General features: G+C 42.2%; 2 protein-coding genes across 2 annotated transcripts; both read right to left on the reverse strand.

Moving 5' to 3' along the window:
• Window positions 1-1,342: 1,342 nt before the first annotated feature.
• On the reverse strand, window positions 1,343-4,377 carry LOC137103833 (tripartite motif-containing protein 16-like). Its single transcript, XM_067484541.1, has one exon. The coding sequence runs from the start codon at window positions 4,334-4,336 to the stop codon at window positions 2,660-2,662; it is 1,677 nt and encodes a 558-aa protein (XP_067340642.1). The 5' UTR covers window positions 4,337-4,377; the 3' UTR covers window positions 1,343-2,659.
• Window positions 4,378-12,083: 7,706 nt separating this feature from the next.
• On the reverse strand, window positions 12,084-15,961 carry LOC137103918 (tripartite motif-containing protein 16-like). The gene has a single exon (XM_067484678.1). The coding sequence runs from the start codon at window positions 14,913-14,915 to the stop codon at window positions 13,059-13,061; it is 1,857 nt and encodes a 618-aa protein (XP_067340779.1). The 5' UTR covers window positions 14,916-15,961; the 3' UTR covers window positions 12,084-13,058.
• Between the last annotated feature and the right edge of the window lie 3,782 nt (window positions 15,962-19,743).

A 19,743-nucleotide genomic window follows, 5' to 3' on the forward strand; every position in this document is an offset into this window, starting at 1 on the left:
GGCAGGAACATTGGGTGACATATAAGAGCAGAGGTAGAAACACTCAGGTTGACGACACCTTGTGTCAACGTAATCTGAAAGAGATCAGTGACTGTAAAGTGTTGGTAGGGGAGAGTGTAGCCAGACAACACAGGATGGTGGTGTGTAAAATGACTCTGGTGGTGAGGAAGATGAAGAGGACAAAGACAGAGCAGAGGACAAAGGGGTGGAAGTTGAAAAAGGAAGAATGTTGTGTAGTTTTCAGGGAGGAGCTGAGACAGACTCTGGGTGGTTTGGAGGTGCTTCCAGATGACTGGACCACTACAGCTAATGTGATCAGGGAGACAGGTAGGAAGGTACTCGGTGTGTCATCTGGAAAGAGGAAAGTGGACAAGGAGACGGGATGGTGGAACGAGGAAGTTCAGGAGTGTATACAGAGAAAGAGTTTAGCTAAGAAGAAGTGGGACACTGAGAGGACTGAAGAGAGTAGACAGGAGTACAGGGAGATACAGCGTAAGGTGAAGGTAGAGGTGTCAAAGGACAAACAAAGAGCAGGTTCCTGAGCCAGTAGTGGTCTTTTCTCTTTCTGGGTCAGTTGACAACCTGCCTGACCCTGAATCCGTCTCTGTGTCAGCTGATATCAGACCTGCTCTTGAATCAGCTTCTGGGTCGGCTGTCACCCTTCCTGTTCCACCATCTGTGAGGCAGGTGGTTATGGGTCCTGGATCCTGTGATGATGACTGACTTGACAAGTGGCTCAGTAAAATGGTGGAGTGGAAGTCTCTGAGGAAGATGCAGGGGTCTTGATCCGTAATACAGAACAGACCTGGTAGTAAGTACATGGGTCCCAGTAATGGTGAAAAGCCAATCCCAGACATGAGAAAACTCCAAATCCCTCTGATGACAAGGTTATCAAAAACTCCCAACAACACAAAGTGCATGAAGACAAGATTCGTCCTTTAACTCTCGGTTTTCTTAAAATACTTCTGTGACACAAACACGGGTAAACATGAAAATCCTTCCATGATATTAGCTGGTTCATTACTACAGCAGTCATTAGCACTTGATGAAATCATGGCTTGATGACACGAGCACACGGTGAATGCTCGTCTGAACTCCACATGTAAGAGTAGACAGGCCCTCATGGCTTGGTCACACGTCTGCATGCTGAGATCAAACAGATACATAACGTGGTTAAACATGCTCCTTAAAAACATGGTAACAAGGGTCCACGTTAATCCTAATTCTTTATGTGCAGGCGGCAATTATCCTTAATGTCATTCATTTAGTCAGCAACAGAGAGAATCAAGGCCGAGCAGTAACCCACAAAAACAAGGTCAGCTAGAAAACTTGATGAAGGCCATTTAGATCTTCAAGTAATTTATTATCTTACATTCAATTATTGTTCAAAGATTTGCTCATATATGAATCAGCTTCAGTCAGTAGCTGTGTTTAAAGGAGCAAAATAATCCAAATAACAGCTCAAACTGAATAAAAATGCATCATGTCAACTGTCAACTCCATCACCTCATCATGACGAGAGCAGATGTTCTTCTGAGGACACAAATTCAAACTATCATCAGAAGAAGCTCAGCTGTCGTCCACAGGTCTGTTCAAGTCTCTTTCCATTCGTTAACATTTTGCCAAATTGTCTCTATTAACAGCAGCTCAATTATCTGTGATCAGCTCCTGTTTGCAGTGAAGCCATGAATGTACATCAACTACCTGGGGATCAATGTGATACAGAAGAAAACGTACAAACAGGAAAATTCTCAGTGACCTTCCACAGCCTCTGATTTCTCTGATTTCTAGGTGGATTAATGGAGGTTTACTCTGGATGGACGTCAGTGATAATGATTTCTTCATCAAGTGGAAGTGACATGAAGGATTTCAATGTGTTTCATGTTTGCATGTTGACAGTCTCAGTTATGAGTCTGCATCACCCCCTTGAGGACACTTTTGTCTTTGTCCTGATGATGATGTCCTAAAAGAATGTGAATCGGTGTGAACAACTAAACACAACTCGATGATGACGTCAAAGACAGAAAAATGGACAAATGAAGTGTTAAACTGCAGCTAAAACAGTGGAGCTCTGACCAACCATTACTGTCATTAACAGTGAAGCTGCTTCAGAAAATAGTAAAAACCAACATTTACAACATCAACTTTATCATTTCCCAGGAACAAGATACATGCACAGTGGATATTTAGTAAGATGATGATTATACTCTGTAATGATTCTAATAATGGTCAGTACAGTTTCCAGAGGTTTTGAAATGACAGATTTACATGGTGATTAAATAAATGTTCACATTCTAAACATAAAGTTTGGTTCTTTTCTCTGTTCATGTCCACGCAATTAAAAAAACCTACAAACATATCAATACAAATATTCATCAGAGAAGTTTAAATTTCCATCTGGAGAAATGTTGGTTTAGTTACACAGAAATAATCCTGAGCAGTGATGTTCATGTGTGAACACACACAGGAAATACCCACCTACAGAAAGTGCAACACTAACAGGAAATGAGAAGATGAACTACCTGAGTACTATCAATAAAGTTTGACTGAAAGTGGATCAGAAACAAGTGAAGAAACAACAACAATGAGCTCTCAGGAAAAATGATGGAGACAAATTCAAATGCACATTTTGATCCACTGCACTTTAAATGACTTGTTTCTATTTGAGTTTACACAACTCAGCAGTGTCTCCAGGACGCCAATAAAGTCCAAGTCCAGCATGTAGAGGCTGAGTGAATGTGGTCTGGACTCTGTGGAGGAGAGTCATGGTTTCAGAGACGCTGTAAAAGGACAGAATACCTGCTCTGTGATCCAGGTACAGTCCTACTCTGGAGGACTGAGGACCTGAGACGGGAGTTTCGATGTTGTTGTGATAATAATCATAGTTGTTTTGGGAACAAACTAATGTCCAAGATTTGTTATTGCATCCAAATTCACTTTCCTCCCAGTTCCTTGCTCTGCTGATATTCTTATATGCAACTGCTACATCAACTCCTGTCCCTGTCCACTCCACCTCCCAGTAACAACGTCCAGTCAGACTCTCTCTGCTCAGGACCTGACAACATGTAGTGAATCTGTCTGGATGAGGAGAATAAGACTGTTCTTCACTCATCAATGTTACTTTTCTGTTTCCTTTAGACAATAACAGACGTGTGTTTGCTGTGTTTGGATCCAGTGAGATTTCACATGAATATTTTAAGAACTCAGCTCTGGTCTTGGGTTCTGCTGGTGGCAGTGAAACATCGACTTCAGTCAGTCTCAGTGAGACGTTTGTCCATGTCTTTCTCAGGACGTCCTTTAGTTGATGTCTGAGCTCTGACACAGCTGATGTCACATCCTCAAAGTATCTCAGAGGACGGATGTTGATGCTGGATGAGTCAGTAGGTTCACTGAGTGCTGACAGTGAGGGGTAGCTGTGGACAAACTGGATGTGATCCTCTGTGAGTGAGAGCTGCTCCAGTGAAGCGTCTTTCCTCTTCAGCTCAGTGATGTCCTGCTCCAGCTTCTCCTGAAGCTCTTTGACTCGACTCACTTCAGTTTCCTGCTGGGATCTGATCTGCTGCTTCACATCAGACCTTCTTTTGTCCATGAGACGGATCAGCTCAGTGAAGATCTTCTCACTGTCCTCCACTGCTTTATCAGCAGAGAGACTGATGGCCTCCACCTCCTGTTGAAGCAGCTTCACGTCTTTCTCTCTGTCCTGGATTCTCTGCTGGAGTTTTTGTCGACTCCCCTCGAGCTCTCTCTGTCTCTCAGTCCTCTCTGCTGCAGCTGAGACTGTGTCGTGGCCTCTATGTTCATCCATGGAGCAGAGATAACAGATACTCTGCTGATCAGTGCGGCAGAAAATCTTCATCACCTCATCATGACGAGAGCAGATGTTCTCCTGCAGCTTCTTGCAGGGCTCCACCAGCTTGTGCTGTTGAAAAGTTGGCGATTCATAATGAGGCTGGAGGTGATTCTCACAGTAAGAAGCCAGACACACCAGACAGGACTTGAGAGCTTTCAGTTTTCTCCCAGTGCAGACATCACAGGACACATCTTCAGGTCCAGCATAGCAGTGATCAGCAGGAGCAGCTTGGAGTCCAGTCTTCTTCAGCTCCTCCACTAAAACTACTAACATGCTGTTTTTCACCAGGACAGGTCTCGGTGTGAAGGTCTGTCTACATTGAAGGCAGCTGTGGAGTTTCATACCATCCTCTTCATCCCAGAACCTTTTAATACACTTCATGCAGTAGCTGTGTCCACAGGGAATAGTCACCGGATCCTTCAGTAGATCCAGACAGATGGAACAAGAGAAGGTTTCTCGGTCCAGCTGAACTCCTTTCTGAGCCATTTCACCTCTCAGCAGCAACGACTGTCTGACTTTCACTTCCTCTGAAACTAGTTTGAGCTCTGATCTAAACGTCATCAGCTCTGACACTTCACCACATGTTGGTTACACCCATCTTCAAACTGTAGATCTGAAGGGGAGGGAACAAGGACATATATGGACAGAGTGGAGCTCACTGTGTTTGAGAGCAGGAAGAAGAGGGAGGGTCATCAGGCTTTGACTCCAGGAAGAGGAGCAGTTTCACTCAGATACTGTGTGTTTAACTAATTTGTTCATTTACAAAGAGGGGATTTCCCAGTTGAAGACATTCTGGGAGGACAGACCAACTTTGAGTGGTGTGTTTACTGACAGCAATGGTCCAATCGTGCTTATTTTGATCTACTAGATGGTAAATTATTGTAGACATGTTCCAGTTTTGTTTCTCAGTTTTTTCATGCAGTTTTCTGCAAACACCAGATTATTTCTTAGTATCATATTTGAACATGTAACTTTAGAATAGATACCACTTGTACAATTACAAAATACTTAAAGTCAAATAAATTTTGAAGTTCCCAGGTTGTCAGTCGGTTGTTAGCAGGTTCCTAAAATCATGTATTTATATGTACTATATAAGTTCACCATTATTAGAAAACACAGTGACCCTGTAAATACAGTGTAATTACAGGGTTAGTTGTTGGCTGTAATCTAAAGTGTTACTGAAAACTATAACAGAACATGTTGAACATTAGGTTCTTTTAACATAGGATTTGAATAATTTGCTGAAACCACTTTATGGATGAGAATACTTCAGCAAATCCGACATGAATCATGTCAGGACATGTTGAAAGTCCAGTGTTTGCAGTGAAATTAAAGCTTTTGTTAAAATTCTTTATTTTCAAGTCGACTTTTTATGTGATGAATCACAGGGAATGTGTTTACTACTGTCACCTCCTCTGTGGTCAGAGTCAGGTGAGAAACAAAGAACCTCCCTGGAGGATATGACTGGGTCTCTGAACCAACTTTCCATCAGACTGAAGAAGACACTTGGATGAGAAGCGAAAAGTTATCGACCAAAAAAAAAAGACGTCCAGTTGACACAGCTTAACTTCTACAGCAGGACGACTGGGAACCTTCATCTGCACTGTTTCATCATCATAGATACTTTTACACTGGTTCTACACCTCAGAGAAAAATGAAGATTCTGATGAAATGAAAATGACCACAGGAAAATCTTCATTAGCACAAATCTGCACCCTGATGCATGCAAGACCTTTTGTCCACCAGTGTCCTACATGTGTGAGTCCTAATGAGTTCTCTGACTCGGCCTCCTGACAGCTGCCTCCTGGTGTCATTTCCATCAAACAGTTTTAGTTGTGGTGTTTGCAGCAGTCAAGTTATTCAGACACACATCATGTAACTGTTGCATGTCATAGACCTGTTTCTCCTCTTTCTCCCTGCCCTGGTTTCCTGGGTCTCTACTGTGAAAGAACAGCACACAAGGAGTGAAGACTGGTGTTACTGAACCTACCGAGATTAAAGTTAGTGAGCACATCAACACCACAGCATCCAATAAGATTTAAAGGAAGAACATTTTCAAACATAAGAAAGGGCAAAGATTCCCACATCAGTCATGTAATGGTCTGCACCAATATAGCACTTTTCTACCTATTGACACTCAAAGCACTTTACACTGCTTCTTATTCACCCATTCACACACACACACACACACATTCATACACTGATGGGGGAGCTGCTATGCAGCTGGCCAACACTCACCAGGAGTCACTAAGTTGGGGTTCAGTGTCTTGCTCAAGGACACTTCGACATGTGACCGGAGGAGCCGGGGATTGAACCAACAACTGCTCCACCTTCCCGCGCCACAGTCGCCCCATGTGGTTAACGGTAAAATGCAAATGAATAAAAAGAGGTGAAAGGTCAAAGGCCTGTTAGTAGTTGGATTCAGCTGAACTGGGTTCAGTATCTGCTCTGACACAGTGTCCACAACAACAATCAGATGGAAACAGAGAAATTAAACAAATGAAGAAACATAAGTTCTTATTGTCACAATGACTGTAGTGATGTATTTTAATTTTGTGTGTCACATAAAAAATGTCCCCACATGGAGAAAAACACACAAAACAGAAGCATTATGAAGTCAGACTAGAGGGTTATTACCAACACATCAGTTATGGGAGATGCTGAGAAACTAACTTTATATTGGAAAACCACCTTTGTTAATCTGTCTACTGTATATGTACTCACACACACACAGACACACACACAGATTAATACTTGACCACACAAACTACAAATCAGAAAAGTTCTTAAAACTTCGATTTGAGAAACAACCTGGACAGGTCATCAGTCAGTCAATCAGTCAATCAATCCTTACTGGACGTTTGATTTGCAGCCAGGTGAATAAAAATCAGGAAAAACTATCAATCACACAGCATCAAACAGGAAACAGGGAAACACCAACCACCAAAAGCCTCAGACATGTAAAGCGTATTGTTGGAAATATTTCTAACGAGTTTTTCAGTCCTACAGCCACTGAAGCAAAGACAGAACGAATCCTTTTTGTCGTTGCAACAGGAAGTGAAATGATGACCAGATGGAAGTATGTCAAACTCTTTAATCAGAGGGTGATCGGGACAAGAACAGCCTCAGCCTTCCTGCACACAAGCTTTTTAAAGATGTCAGAGAGCTAAACTGGGCCTAAACCAGAAATGAGTCTGTTGTTACAGGACAAGCTGAGGTTTCTATACCATAAAAATACAAAACATAGTCACTGTATTTCCACAGGCCTTAAATAATTAATTTCTCCAAGAAAATAAAGGTGCTGCTTTACTTTCCTGTAAACCAAGTCAGCATGTTCTTCAAATTTCACTTTACTATCAACAACGGAATTTAAGAAGTGAAACACTTGTATCAAATCTTTTGTAAAATGCATTTAATTCATCAGCAAGTTGTAAATCTGGGCACCGTGACATCCACGCTGCCAACGACACAGCTGTAGTCTCAACAGCCTGTAGCCCCACTGTTGAGAGCACTACTCAGTCTGTGTATGTGTCTTCCTGGGGGAGACCAACTACTCCAGCAGTGACCACGGACAGTTTAATTACATGTAACTATTGGTCTAATTCCCTGATCTGCCCGATTCCTCATTTTAGACTCGGTTTCCTTTTTATTTTTGGTCCGAGGTTTGGTCACGTGTTTATTAGTGTCGGGACAAACGAAAGGGAGCAGAATAGTAGCAAAGTTATTTGTATGTGTACAGGGAGTTGTGAGTGTGTACTCAGATTTCTGTGTCGTACACAAATCTGTAACTGTAAATAATATCTGTATTTATGTTAAATAATGTGCAAATGTATTCGCTCAAAAAACTCAATGTGAATGTGTAATTATCTGAGAAAACACTCAGGTTTTAAGTAAAAGGGCTGGAAAGCCTCACTTTGCTACTGTTCTGCAGTCTGCAAGATTTGCCTGTATGGGAAGGTTTTCCTTGCCCTCATCTCAGACTCCTAGGCTCATCCTTACAGTCTGTGCTCAGGCTGGAGTGAAGATCACTGAAGCTCTGCGGCCGGTCAATGAAGCCAGTGATGAACGGAGGAGCACAGAGCCGCTACTACAGTCCCTCAGGTGAGTCTCACCTTTACCTGTCTTTGAGTTGGCTGTGGAGATTTGCCAACGCAATAGTCATAGTTATTTATATGCATGTGTTATACTTTGATTTGGGAATGAATGACATATTTTTTGTGGGAAAAATATAAAGTACGTTGTGGAATGAGAGTAGTTGTGTGATTGTATTGAGAGAAACAATTTGTGTCTTATTTAGCTTAAAACCTCTTCAGCTTTGGAGAATATTCTCTGCAATCAAACTTCTCCCACATGAGAGACCTAGTTATCTTTCTTGCTCTCTCCAAATATTTTCTCTTTGCCTCTGTCTATAACTCCTTCTTAAAAACCAGGCATTTTGAGGGTTTTTTTTATAGTGTCAGTGAGTGAAACATTGTGATTTGTAATGAGAGCAGGGAGCAGGTGGAGGAAAATCTAGAAAGGTGGAGGTCTGCTCTGGAAAAAAGAGGAATGAAGCTTAGCTGCAGTAAGGCAGAATACATGTGTGTGAATGAGAGGGACCCAGGTGGAACAGTGAGGTTACAGGGAGCAGAGGTGAAGAAGGTGCAGGACTTTAAGTACTTAGGGTCAACGGTTCAGAGCAACGGAGAGTATGGAAAAGAGGTGAAGAGGCGAGTGCAGGCAGGTTGGAACAGGTGGAGAAAAGTGTCAGGTGTGTTGTGTGACAAAAGATCATCGGCGAGAATGAAAGGAAAGATGATCCTGATCAAACATAACTCCAAGGTTCCTTGCAGTAGTACTGGAGGCCAGACTTATGCCATCTAGTGTAACAATATGGTTGGACATCATATCTCTGAGATTTTTGGGCCCAAATACTATGACTTCAGTTTTGTCTGAGTTTAAAAGTAAAAAATTGTGGGACATCCAGGCCTTTATGTCTTGTAGGCATGCTTGAAGCTTTATTAACTGATTATTTTCATCTGGTTCCATAGATAAATATAGCTGGGTATCATCAGCATAACAGTGGAAATTTATGGAGTGTTTTCTTCACCATATCATCCCAGTAGACCACTTCGCTCTCAGAATGCAGGCCTACTTGTGGTTCCCAGAATTTCCAAAAGTAGAATGGGAGGTAGAGCCTTTAGCTATCAAGCTCCTCTCTTGTGGAAACAGCTCCCAGTTCACATTCGGGAAACAGACACCCTCTCTACTTTTAAGTCTAGGCTTAAAACCTTCCTTTTTAATAAAGCATATAGTTAGTTATAGTTATGCTGCCATAGGCTTAGACTGCTGGGGGACCCACCCCCCAATGCACTGAGCTCCTTTCCTCCTCTTGACCATCTCTCCTCTCCTCTCATCCAGCAATTGTCACCACTGTATGTCATTAACTCTGTGTGTTCTCTCCCGTAGTTGTCTTTGTCCTCCTCTGTCCCCTTCTCTCTGTCCCTTTCTGCAGGTGTCCCCCGGCTTTGAAGCTGTGTGTCTTCCAGCGTGAAGCTACTGATCCTACCAATCTGCCAGATGTTTTGTTGTTGCTTTTGTTGCTCTGTTCTTTTCTCTCTCCCCTTTCCACTCACCCCAACCGGTCGAGGCAGATGGCCGTCCACCCTGAGCCTGGTTCTGCTGGAGGTTTCTTCCGTTAAAGGGAGTTTTTCTTCTCCACTGTTGCCTATGGCTTTATTCTGTAAAGTGCCCTGAGATGACTTTGTTGTGAATTGGCGCTATATAAATAAAGTTGAATTGAATTGAATGTTCAAGACGGTGGTGAGACCAGAGATGTTGTTCGGCTTAGAGACAGTGGCACTGAAGAAAAGACAGGAGGCAGAGCTGGAGGTAGCAGAGCTTAAGATGTTGAGGTTCTCTTTGGGAGTGACGAGGATGGACAGGATCAGGAATGAGGACATCAGAGGGACAGCTCATGTTAGATGTGTTGGAGATAAAGTCAGAGAGGCCAGATTGAGGTGGTTTGGACATGTTCAGAGAAGACATTGTGAATATATCGGTAGAAGGATGCTGAGGTTGGAGCTGCCAGGCAGGAGGTCTAGAGGAAGATCAAAGAGGAGATTTATGGATGTAGTGATGGAGGACATGAAGTTAGTTGGTGTGAGAGAAGAGGATGCAGAGGACAGGGTTAGATGGAGGCACATGATTCGCTGTGGTGACACCTGAAAGAGAACAGCCCAAAGGAACAGAAGAAGTGAGTGAGACCTTGGAGTTGGTCTTTAGCGGTGAGCTGCTCAAATTTATCATTAGGACACAACACAAAATTGATACAGACTTCAGAGCAGAGTTTCAAAACGGAAGCTTCATATATGTTTTGAAGAGCTCGACGCAGTGTTTAGTTTCCACCTTCACCAGTGTTTATCCCTGTCTATCAGCGTTGGTTTGGTTACTTGCTTGATGGTATATTCCTGCCCTTGTTCTCCTCTGAATGTGTGCATCGTTTCCTTGCACTCTCCTTAGTTAATAACGCAGAAGGTCAGATGGTGGTTGACTTTGCAAAGAGGATGGAAATGGCTGTAGTGAACACTTTCTTCCAGAAGAGGCAGGAACATTGGGTGACGTATAAGAGCAGAGGTAGAAACACTCAGGTGGACGACACCTTGTGTCAACGTAATCTGAAAGAGATCAGTGACTGTAAAGTGTTGGTAGGGGAGAGTGTAGCCAGACAACACAGGATGGTGGTGTCTAAAATGACTCTGGTGGTGAGGAAGATGAAGAGGACAAAGACAGAGCAGAGGACAAAGGGGTGGAAGTTGAAAAAGGAAGAATGTTGTGTAGTTTTCAGGGAGGAGCTGAGACAGACTCTGGGTGGTTTGGAGGTGCTTCCAGATGACTGGACCACTACAGCTAATGTGATCAGGGAGACAGGTAGGAGGGTACTCGGTGTGTCATCTGGAAAGAGGAAAGTGGACAAGGAGACGGGATGGTGGAACGAGGAAGTTCAGGAGTGTATACAGAGAAAGAGTTTAGCTAAGAAGAAGTGGGACACTGAGAGGACTGAAGAGAGTAGACAGGAGTACAGGGAGATACAGCGTAAGGTGAAGGTAGAGGTGGCAAAGGACAAACAAAGAGCAGGTCTCTGAGGCAGCCACCTGCACCTGTTCCTGAGCCAGTAGTGGTCTTGTCTCTTTCTGGGTCAGTTGACAACCTGCCTGACCCTGAATCCGTCTCTGTGTCAGCTGATATCAGACCTGCTCTTGAATCAGCTTCTGGGTCGGCTGTCACCCTTCCTGTTCCACCATCTGTGAGGCAGGTGGTTATGGGTCCTGGATCCTGTGATGATGACTGACTTGACAAGTGGCTCAGTAAAATGGTGGAGTGGAAGTCTCTGAGGAAGATGCAGGGGTCTTGATCCGTAATACAGAACAGACCTGGTAGTAAGTACATGGGTCCCAGTAATGGTGAAAAGCCAATCCCAGACATGAGAAAACTCCAAATCCCTCTGATGACAAGGTTATCAAAAACTCCCAACAACACAAAGTGCATGAAGACAAGATTCGTCCTTTAACTCTCGGTTTTCTTAAAATACTTCTGTGACACAAACACGGGTAAACATGAAAATCCTTCCATGATATTAGCTGGTTCATTACTACAGCAGTCATTAGCACTTGATGAAATCATGGCTTGATGACACGAGCACACGGTGAATGCTCGTCTGAACTCCACATGTAAGAGTAGACAGGCCCTCATGGCTTGGTCACACGTCTGCATGCTGAGATCAAACAGATACATAACGTGGTTAAACATGCTCCTTAAAAACATGGTAACAAGGGTCCACGTTAATCCTAATTCTTTATGTGCAGGCGGCAATTATCCTTAATGTCATTCATTTAGTCAGCAACAGAGAGAATCAAGGCCGAGCAGTAACCCACAAAAACAAGGTCAGCTAGAAAACTTGATGAAGGCCATTTAGATCTTCAAGTAATTTATTATCTTACATTCAATTATTGTTCAAAGATTTGCTCATATATGAATCAGCTTCAGTCAGTAGCTGTGTTTAAAGGAGCAAAATAATCCAAATAACAGCTCAAACTGAATAAAAATGCATCATGTCAACTGTCAACTCCATCACCTCATCATGACGAGAGCAGATGTTCTTCTGAGGACACAAATTCAAACTATCATCAGAAGAAGCTCAGCTGTCGTCCACAGGTCTGTTCAAGTCTCTTTCCATTCGTTAACATTTTGTTTGCAGTGAAGCCATGAATGTACATCAACTACCTGTGGATCAATGTGATACAGAAGAAAACGTACAAACAGGAAAATTCTCAGTGACCTTCCACAGCCTCTGATTTCTCTGATTTCTAGGTGGATTAATGGAGGTTTACTCTGGATGGACGTCAGTGATAATGATTTCTTCATCAAGTGGAAGTGACATGAAGGATTTCAATGTGTTTCATGTTTGCATGTTGACAGTCTCAGTTATGAGTCTGCATCACCCCCTTGAGGACACTTTTGTCTTTGTCCTGATGATGATGTCCTAAAAGAATGTGAATCGGTGTGAACAACTAAACACAACTCGATGATGACGTCAAAGACAGAAAAATGGACAAATGAAGTGTTAAACTGCAGCTAAAACAGTGGAGCTCTGACCAACCATTACTGTCATTAACAGTGAAGCTGCTTCAGAAAATACTAAAAACCAACATTTACAACATCAACTTTATCATTTCCCAGGAACAAGGTACATGCACAGTGGATATTTAGTAAGATGATGATTATACTCTGTAATGATTCTAATAATGGTCAGTACAGTTTCCAGAGGTTTTGAAATGACAGATTTACATGGTGATTAAATAAATGTTCACATTCTAAACATAAAGTTTGGTTCTTTTCTCTGTTCATGTCCACGCAATTAAAAAAACCTACAAACATATCAATACAAATATTCATCAGAGAAGTTTAAATTTCCATCTGGAGAAATGTTGGTTTAGTTACACAGAAATAATCCTGAGCAGTGATGTTCATGTGTGAACACACACAGGAAATACCCACCTACAGAAAGTGCAACACTAACAGGAAATGAGAAGATGAACTACCTGAGTACTATCAATAAAGTTTGACTGAAAGTGGATCAGAAACAAGTGAAGAAACAACAACAATGAGCTCTCAGGAAAAATGATGGAGACAAATTCAAATACACATTTTGATCCAAAAATGACTTTTTCTATTTGAGTTTACACAACTCAGCAGTGTCTCCAGGAGACCAACAAAGTCCAAGTCCAGCATGTAGAGGCTGAGTGAATGTGGTCTGGACTCTGTGGAGGAGAGTCATGGTTTCAGAGACGCTGTAGAAGGACAGAATACCTGCTCTGTGATCCAGGTACAGTCCTACTCTGGAGGACTGAGGACCTGAGACGGGAGTTTGGATGGTGTTGTGATAATAAACAATAAACAACAACAACAATAAACAAAATAATAATTTGTTTTGCGAACAATATAATGCCCAAGATTTGTTATTGCATCCAAATTCACTTTCCTTCCAGTTCCCTGTTCTGCTGATATTCTTATATGCAACTGCTACATCAACTTCTCTCCCTGTCCACTCCACCTCCCAGTAACAACGTCCAGTCAGACTCTCTCTGCTCAGGACCTGATAATATGTAGTGAATCTGTCTGGATGAGGAGAATAAGACTGTTCTTCACTCATCAATGTTACTTTTCTGTTTCCTTCAGACAATAACATCAGTGTGTGTGCTGTGTTTGGATCCAGTGAGATTTCACATGAATATTTTAAGAACTCAGCTCTGGTTTTGGGTTTTGCTGGTGGCAGTGAAACATGGACTTCAGTCAGTCTCAGTGAGACGTTTGTCCATGTCTCTCTCAGGACGTCCTGTAGTTGATCTCTGAGCTCTGACACAGCTGCTGTCACATCCTCAAAGTATCTCAGAGGACGGATGTTGATGCTGGATGAGTCAGTAGGTTCACTGAGTGCTGACAGTGAGGGGTAGCTGTGGACAAACTGGATGTGATCCTCTGTGAGTGAGAGCTGCTCCAGTGAAGCGTCTTTCCTCTTCAGCTCAGTGATCTCCTGCTCCAGCTTCTCCTGAAGCTCTTTGACTCGACTCACTTCAGTTTCCTGCTGGGATCTGATCTGCTGCTTCACATCAGACCTTCTTTTGTCCATGAGACGGATCAGCTCAGTGAAGATCTTCTCACTGTCCTCCACTGCTTTATCAGCAGAGAGACTGATGGCCTCCACCTCCTGTTGAAGCAGCTTCACGTCTTTCTCTCTGTCCTGGATTCTCTGCTGGACTTTTTGTCGACTCCCCTCGAGCTCTCTCTGCCTCTCAGTCCTCTCTGCTGCAGCTGAGACTGTGTCGTGGCCTCTATGTTCATCCATGGAGCAGAGATAACAGATACACTGCTGATCAGTGCGGCAGAAAATCTTCATCACCTCATCATGACGAGAGCAGATGTTCTCCTGCAGCTTCTTGCAGGGGTCCACCAGCTTGTGCTTTTGAAAAGTTGGCGATTCATAATGAGGCTGGAGGTGATTCTCACAGTAAGAAGCCAGACACACCAGACAGGACTTGAGAGCTTTCAGTTTTCTCCCAGTGCAGACATCACAGGACACATCTTCAGGTCCAGCATAGCAGTGATCAGCAGGAGCAGCTTGGAGTCCAGTCTTCTTCAGCTCCTCCACTAAAACTGCTAACATGGTGTTTTTCACCAGGACAGGTCTCGGTGTGAAGGTCTGTCTACACTGAGGGCAGCTGTGGAGTTTCTTACCATCCTCTTCATCCCAGAACCTTTTAATACACTTCATGCAGTAGCTGTGTCCACAGGGAATAGTCACCGGATCCTTCAGTAGATCCAGACAGATGGAACAAGAGAAGGTTTCTCGGTCCAGCTGAACTCCTTTCTGAGCCATTTCACCTCTCAGCAGCAACGACTGTCTGACTTTCACTTCCTCTGAAACTAGTTTGAGCTCTGATCTAAACGTCATCAGCTCTGACACTTCCCACATGTTGGATACACCCATCTTCAAACTGTAGATCTGAACGGGAGGGAACAAGGACATATATGGACAGAGTGGAGCTCACTGTGTTTGAGAGCAGGAAGAAGAGGGAGGGTCATCAGGCTTTGACTCCAGGAAGAGGAGCAGTTTCACTGTGAATGCTCCAGCAGATTATAGTAGATTATATATTTTCTAGGTTGTGGAAGAGTTGTGTCTTTTATTGTTTCACTCTTTGGACAGAGGCTGCTGATTTTTTGCTTGGGATCTTCTGCTGTGTGGTGCAGGGACCAGGAGATGCTGTTTGTTGGCACAGTGGAAAGAGATTGTGGACCTGGGTGAGGATGTTTGGGTAGAAAGATGCAGCAGCTACAGAGTGTAGAGATGTGAACAGAGATCAGTGCTGTGATGTGTCTTTTGGACTGTTCTGCTGCATCCTGGATCATCTGGACGGTTTGATTGCGCTGCTGGTAGCAGGACAATGCAGTCATTTAAACGAGACATTACCAGTGGCTGCACAAGGAGTTGAGTGGTAGATTCATAATGATAATAGTAATAATAATTCATTTCATTTATAAAGAACTTTACATTTGTGGGCAAATCTCAAAGTGCTACACAACCAGGTTAAAAGCAAGAATAAAAAAACAAAAAAACAAAAAAACATGTCAAGTATAGAAACATTTAAAACATAAAATATAAAAGGTAACGATCACATTATTATGCTTTTCTGAACACAAAAGTCTTTTGAAACAGTCCACAGTCTGTGGTGTCCTCAGGTTCTCAGGCAGAGCTTCCAGAGCCGTGGAGCAGCTGCTGACAAAGCTCAATTCTCCATTGTGTGGAGTTTGGTTCTGGAGAAGCAGAGATGAGAAGGAGTGAAGGTGTCTTGTTGTAGAGGTGTGTATTCAGTGTGGAGGTGTCCAGAGGACAGGAGTGATGTGCTCACCCTCATAAGGATCCTAGCAGCACTGTTTTGAATGTATTGCATTTCCATTTCCATGTAGTCATTTAGCAGACGCCTTTATCCAAAGCGACTTAAAAGTGAGGTACAAGGCAGCAAGAATCTAAGTCAAGGAGAAAACATCAAAGCAAAGTCCTGTCAGAAAAGTGCGAGAAAGAGCAGGAAGGAAGTTTTTCTTTTTTTAAAAATAAAAGTTTAATTGAATACATTTTTTGGAGTGGAAGGGGACTTTAATTCATACAGCTTCAGCTTTTTCTCTGAACAATAGTCTGGAAATATTATGTGTATTATATGAAACACAAATGGAAGCAAATTTTCACTTTACAGAAAATCAAACCATCAAGTGTTTGGCATGTTTCTTTTAAGTGGGAACTAAACCATTAAGCCAGTATCAGTATTTGAGTACAGAGAGAGTAGTTCAACTAAAAATACAATAATGTTAGTATCAACATACATATCAATAACAAAAGGTAAAAGTATTTGTTAAGCGGAGTTGTCACTTACACTATGGGATTAGAATTATTGATCTGTAAAATGACCAGATGCAGCTTGTAAGTCTTGTGATAATCCATAATTATACTTATTATTATGGTTTATCTGCTAATGTATAGTATGAATCTGCAAAGTAACTAGTCACAGAACGTGAGATAAGTGCAGTAAAATGTAGAATCTTTTTAAAAAAATGCTCCACTGCATTAAGACGCTGTTGGCAGAATAGCTGCAAATGCTCCACTGCCTATATTTACATCCACGTAGAGTCAAATATTAACAGCACAGTTTATTCAGGTAATTAGGAGAAGTTAAACACGGCCTGCAACTGCTTTCACTTGGTGTTAAAGTTGTTCATCTGCTGCTGCTACAAATATACCACCAGGGCTAGTCACCTTTTTTCCCCGGTTCTTCCTTTTTTGCCTATTGTCCTAGTTTTACTAGTCTTGACAGTCCAGGACAAAGTAGCTGTTGAGACAGAAGGGATGTAGGGTTGCAGTGTTGCTGCTTTCTGCTGGGTGTGAGTGTGTGACTGCTGGTGGCCTCCAGCTGTGTCTTATGATGTCTGTCGTGCTCAGAGAGAAGAGCACTGTGGGTTTGTTTAACCCTAGGATGTCAGGGGCTCTAATGCCATTTTTTATTTTTGATTTTTCAGGGTTCAGGGGTTATTAAGGCTGGTTTTGCAGGTGACCAGATCCCGAAATACTGTTTCCTTAACTAGTAAGTGTTCCTCAAATTATTCCAATAACGTTTGCAGAATGTGTGTGTCATATGTAGTTTTAAGATAAAGCAATTATCATGTTTAGCAAGAAAGATAGGTCCAACTTTCAGCCACTATATTTTACTGTACATGTTGTGACTGTGTGTTTCTGTCTGGGCCCCAAACATGTATGAGTGATGGATGGAGCCTGATGAGATGTGAAGTACTATAGCTCCATCTAGTGCTAGTAAGGTAAAGAGAACCACTGTTCCACCCTTAAACTTAAAGCCGTTAATTTATCATCCAACTGATGGACCTAAGGTCTTATTATCTGTCAACACTTTCATTCATGTCATTATTAAAAAAATCCACGTAAACACAATGGTTTGTCCGCTGATGAGATTGATGGTTCACACTCAAAGCAAAAATCTGGTGGTGTTGGTTTTACTCTTAGTTTTAACTGGTGGTCGGTCATGAGTTTGTCCTGCTAACTTTGCACTGAACAGCTCTGTTCAAGAAATTTGATAAATGCATCACAGTAACATACAGATAAAGCTGCTGTAGTTTTCCACATAAACGTGAACCTTACGTCGTGGATTAGCTAGTTTAACTATCTGTATAGCGATTTCTTTCCATGCAAATACTGATTCCACCGTCCTACTTTTGTTGGGTGACTAAAATAAATATTAGTTTAATGATTCCTCTCATGTTTAACCATGGAATGTTTGGTATTTTTATGTGAAAGGGCAAAGTGATTTTTATTGTTTTTTCCCCCGTTATGTGAATTTTTGCCTGGATTTGAACTAGTTTGTCTAAAACTGAAATGAATTGTGATGTGATGGAGGCTCCTTCAAAGTACAACAGAGGCAAAGTTAGCATGAGTCAAACTCAGAATGGAGACCTGGGTTAAAAACAGATTTTTTTTTCTTTCTTCTGAGTAAGTAATATGTAACATTCAGCTGATGTGATCAAATTCTCTGTGTAAATTCTCCCACTCATCTGTTTGGAGCTCTTTGCTTTACTCAGTCGCATGTTAGTTAGTCGTGCACATTTAAAGATCTCAGCCAGGTTCTGGATCCTGGATGGAAAAACATGGACAGGCCAACACGGCTGATGAACGGTTTTCGGATTCTCTCCCTCCCTCCAGTCTCCCCTTCCCTCTCTATGTAGTAGTCAAAGTTTGGGTCTTATGATTTCCCTGCATCTTAGTTGCAGTAAAGGGGTCGTGTCCACAGCTTTGTCCGCCTTACGCCTTCCTACTCTTTCCATCTCCACCACATTTGAATGATTTGAACCACTTTTCAGCAAAACAAAAAGATATGCAGGTCGCCCTTTTTAACCACTGCAGCAGGCAATGGGCAACAGAACACACTGATCACAAGATGGCGCTGTGTCCCCAACAATTACCATGCTGTGACGTCATTTCACCTTCACAGTATCCAGGTAGGAAATGAGGTGAGGGGGGGGGATCTAAAACAAAGGTTCCCAGCTGGAATCAACACAAAAACACAACATTGTCCCAGGAGGTCATGGTGAAAGAAAAGAAGCCTTTAAGACAGGAAAAGGGGAAGCAGTACATTTTGTTGTCATACAATTGTTTTATATTACCAATATGGCTGCTAATCATTTTTGATGTGTAAAAAACTTATATCAGTGGGTTTTCTCTTCTACTCCTCTTCAAAATATAGAACACCTGCTCCACTTCAAAGTAGAAACTGATTTTATTACAAACCTGGTCTGGACAAACCCATAGACCTGGTCTCTCTAAAGCCTTTCATCCATGCTGTCTAACTATATGGTGAAACTCAATGCTTTAATACTAAAGTTCAAAGTGAGCATCACAATGGGAGGAAAGGTGATTGAAGTGACTTTGAATGTGTCTCGGTGGTTGGTGCTGGATAGAGTCTTTCAGAAAGTGTGGATTCACAGAGAACGATCTGAACAAGAGAAAGTATCCAGTGAGCAGCAGCTTTTTGGGTGACAATTTTATGTAGATGCCAGAGGTCAGAGGAGAAAGGCTGGACTGCTTCAAGATGATAGAACGGCAACAGTGACTGAATTAACTGATAGTTCTGATGTGGACAGAAGAGCATCTAAGAACTGTTACATTCAGACGGTTGGTCACAACTTGGCATGAACAACATGAGAGCAGGGATCTCTCTTGCCTGGCATCAACAGTTCAGGCTGCCGGTGGTTTCATTTCTTCTTTGTACCCACTTAGCATAACTGGAATGCAACGTCGTGCCTGAGAGCGACATGACGTCTTTTGAACGCTTGCCGCTGCTTCGACCATGTTCTTTCTCCGTCTTTGTGATCTTCATCAGCATTGGCAGATATTCCTCCTCCCTAATCCTTAGGCTGTACTCTCTATATTCTACCTCATCCCTGCAGCCTTTGCTGGCATCAATCCACCAATATTCAATTGACAAGGAAGCACATTTAATAAAACAATAACTGAACTGTCATTTAAATTTAGAGCTACATCTGAACATCTGCACCTAGGTTGTAATTTACAATTATGGACCCAACTATTTTGTAGGACCATTTTTGAGTGACGAGAATGTTCTAATATTCACAGAACACTATGTCTCAACATCAAAACAAATACCATGAAGACTGAACCATTTCATTACTTCAATAATTGAAAATATGCACATTTTATGTTGGAATTTATTTCCAATACACAAATATACATTTAGTGATATATAACAAGAATTTGGGGATTTTTATGTACAAATGAGTCA

The sequence above is a fragment of the Channa argus genome, chromosome 18 (genome assembly GCF_033026475.1).
Source record: "Channa argus isolate prfri chromosome 18, Channa argus male v1.0, whole genome shotgun sequence".
In the NCBI taxonomy this organism is placed as follows: domain Eukaryota; kingdom Metazoa; phylum Chordata; class Actinopteri; order Anabantiformes; family Channidae; genus Channa; species Channa argus.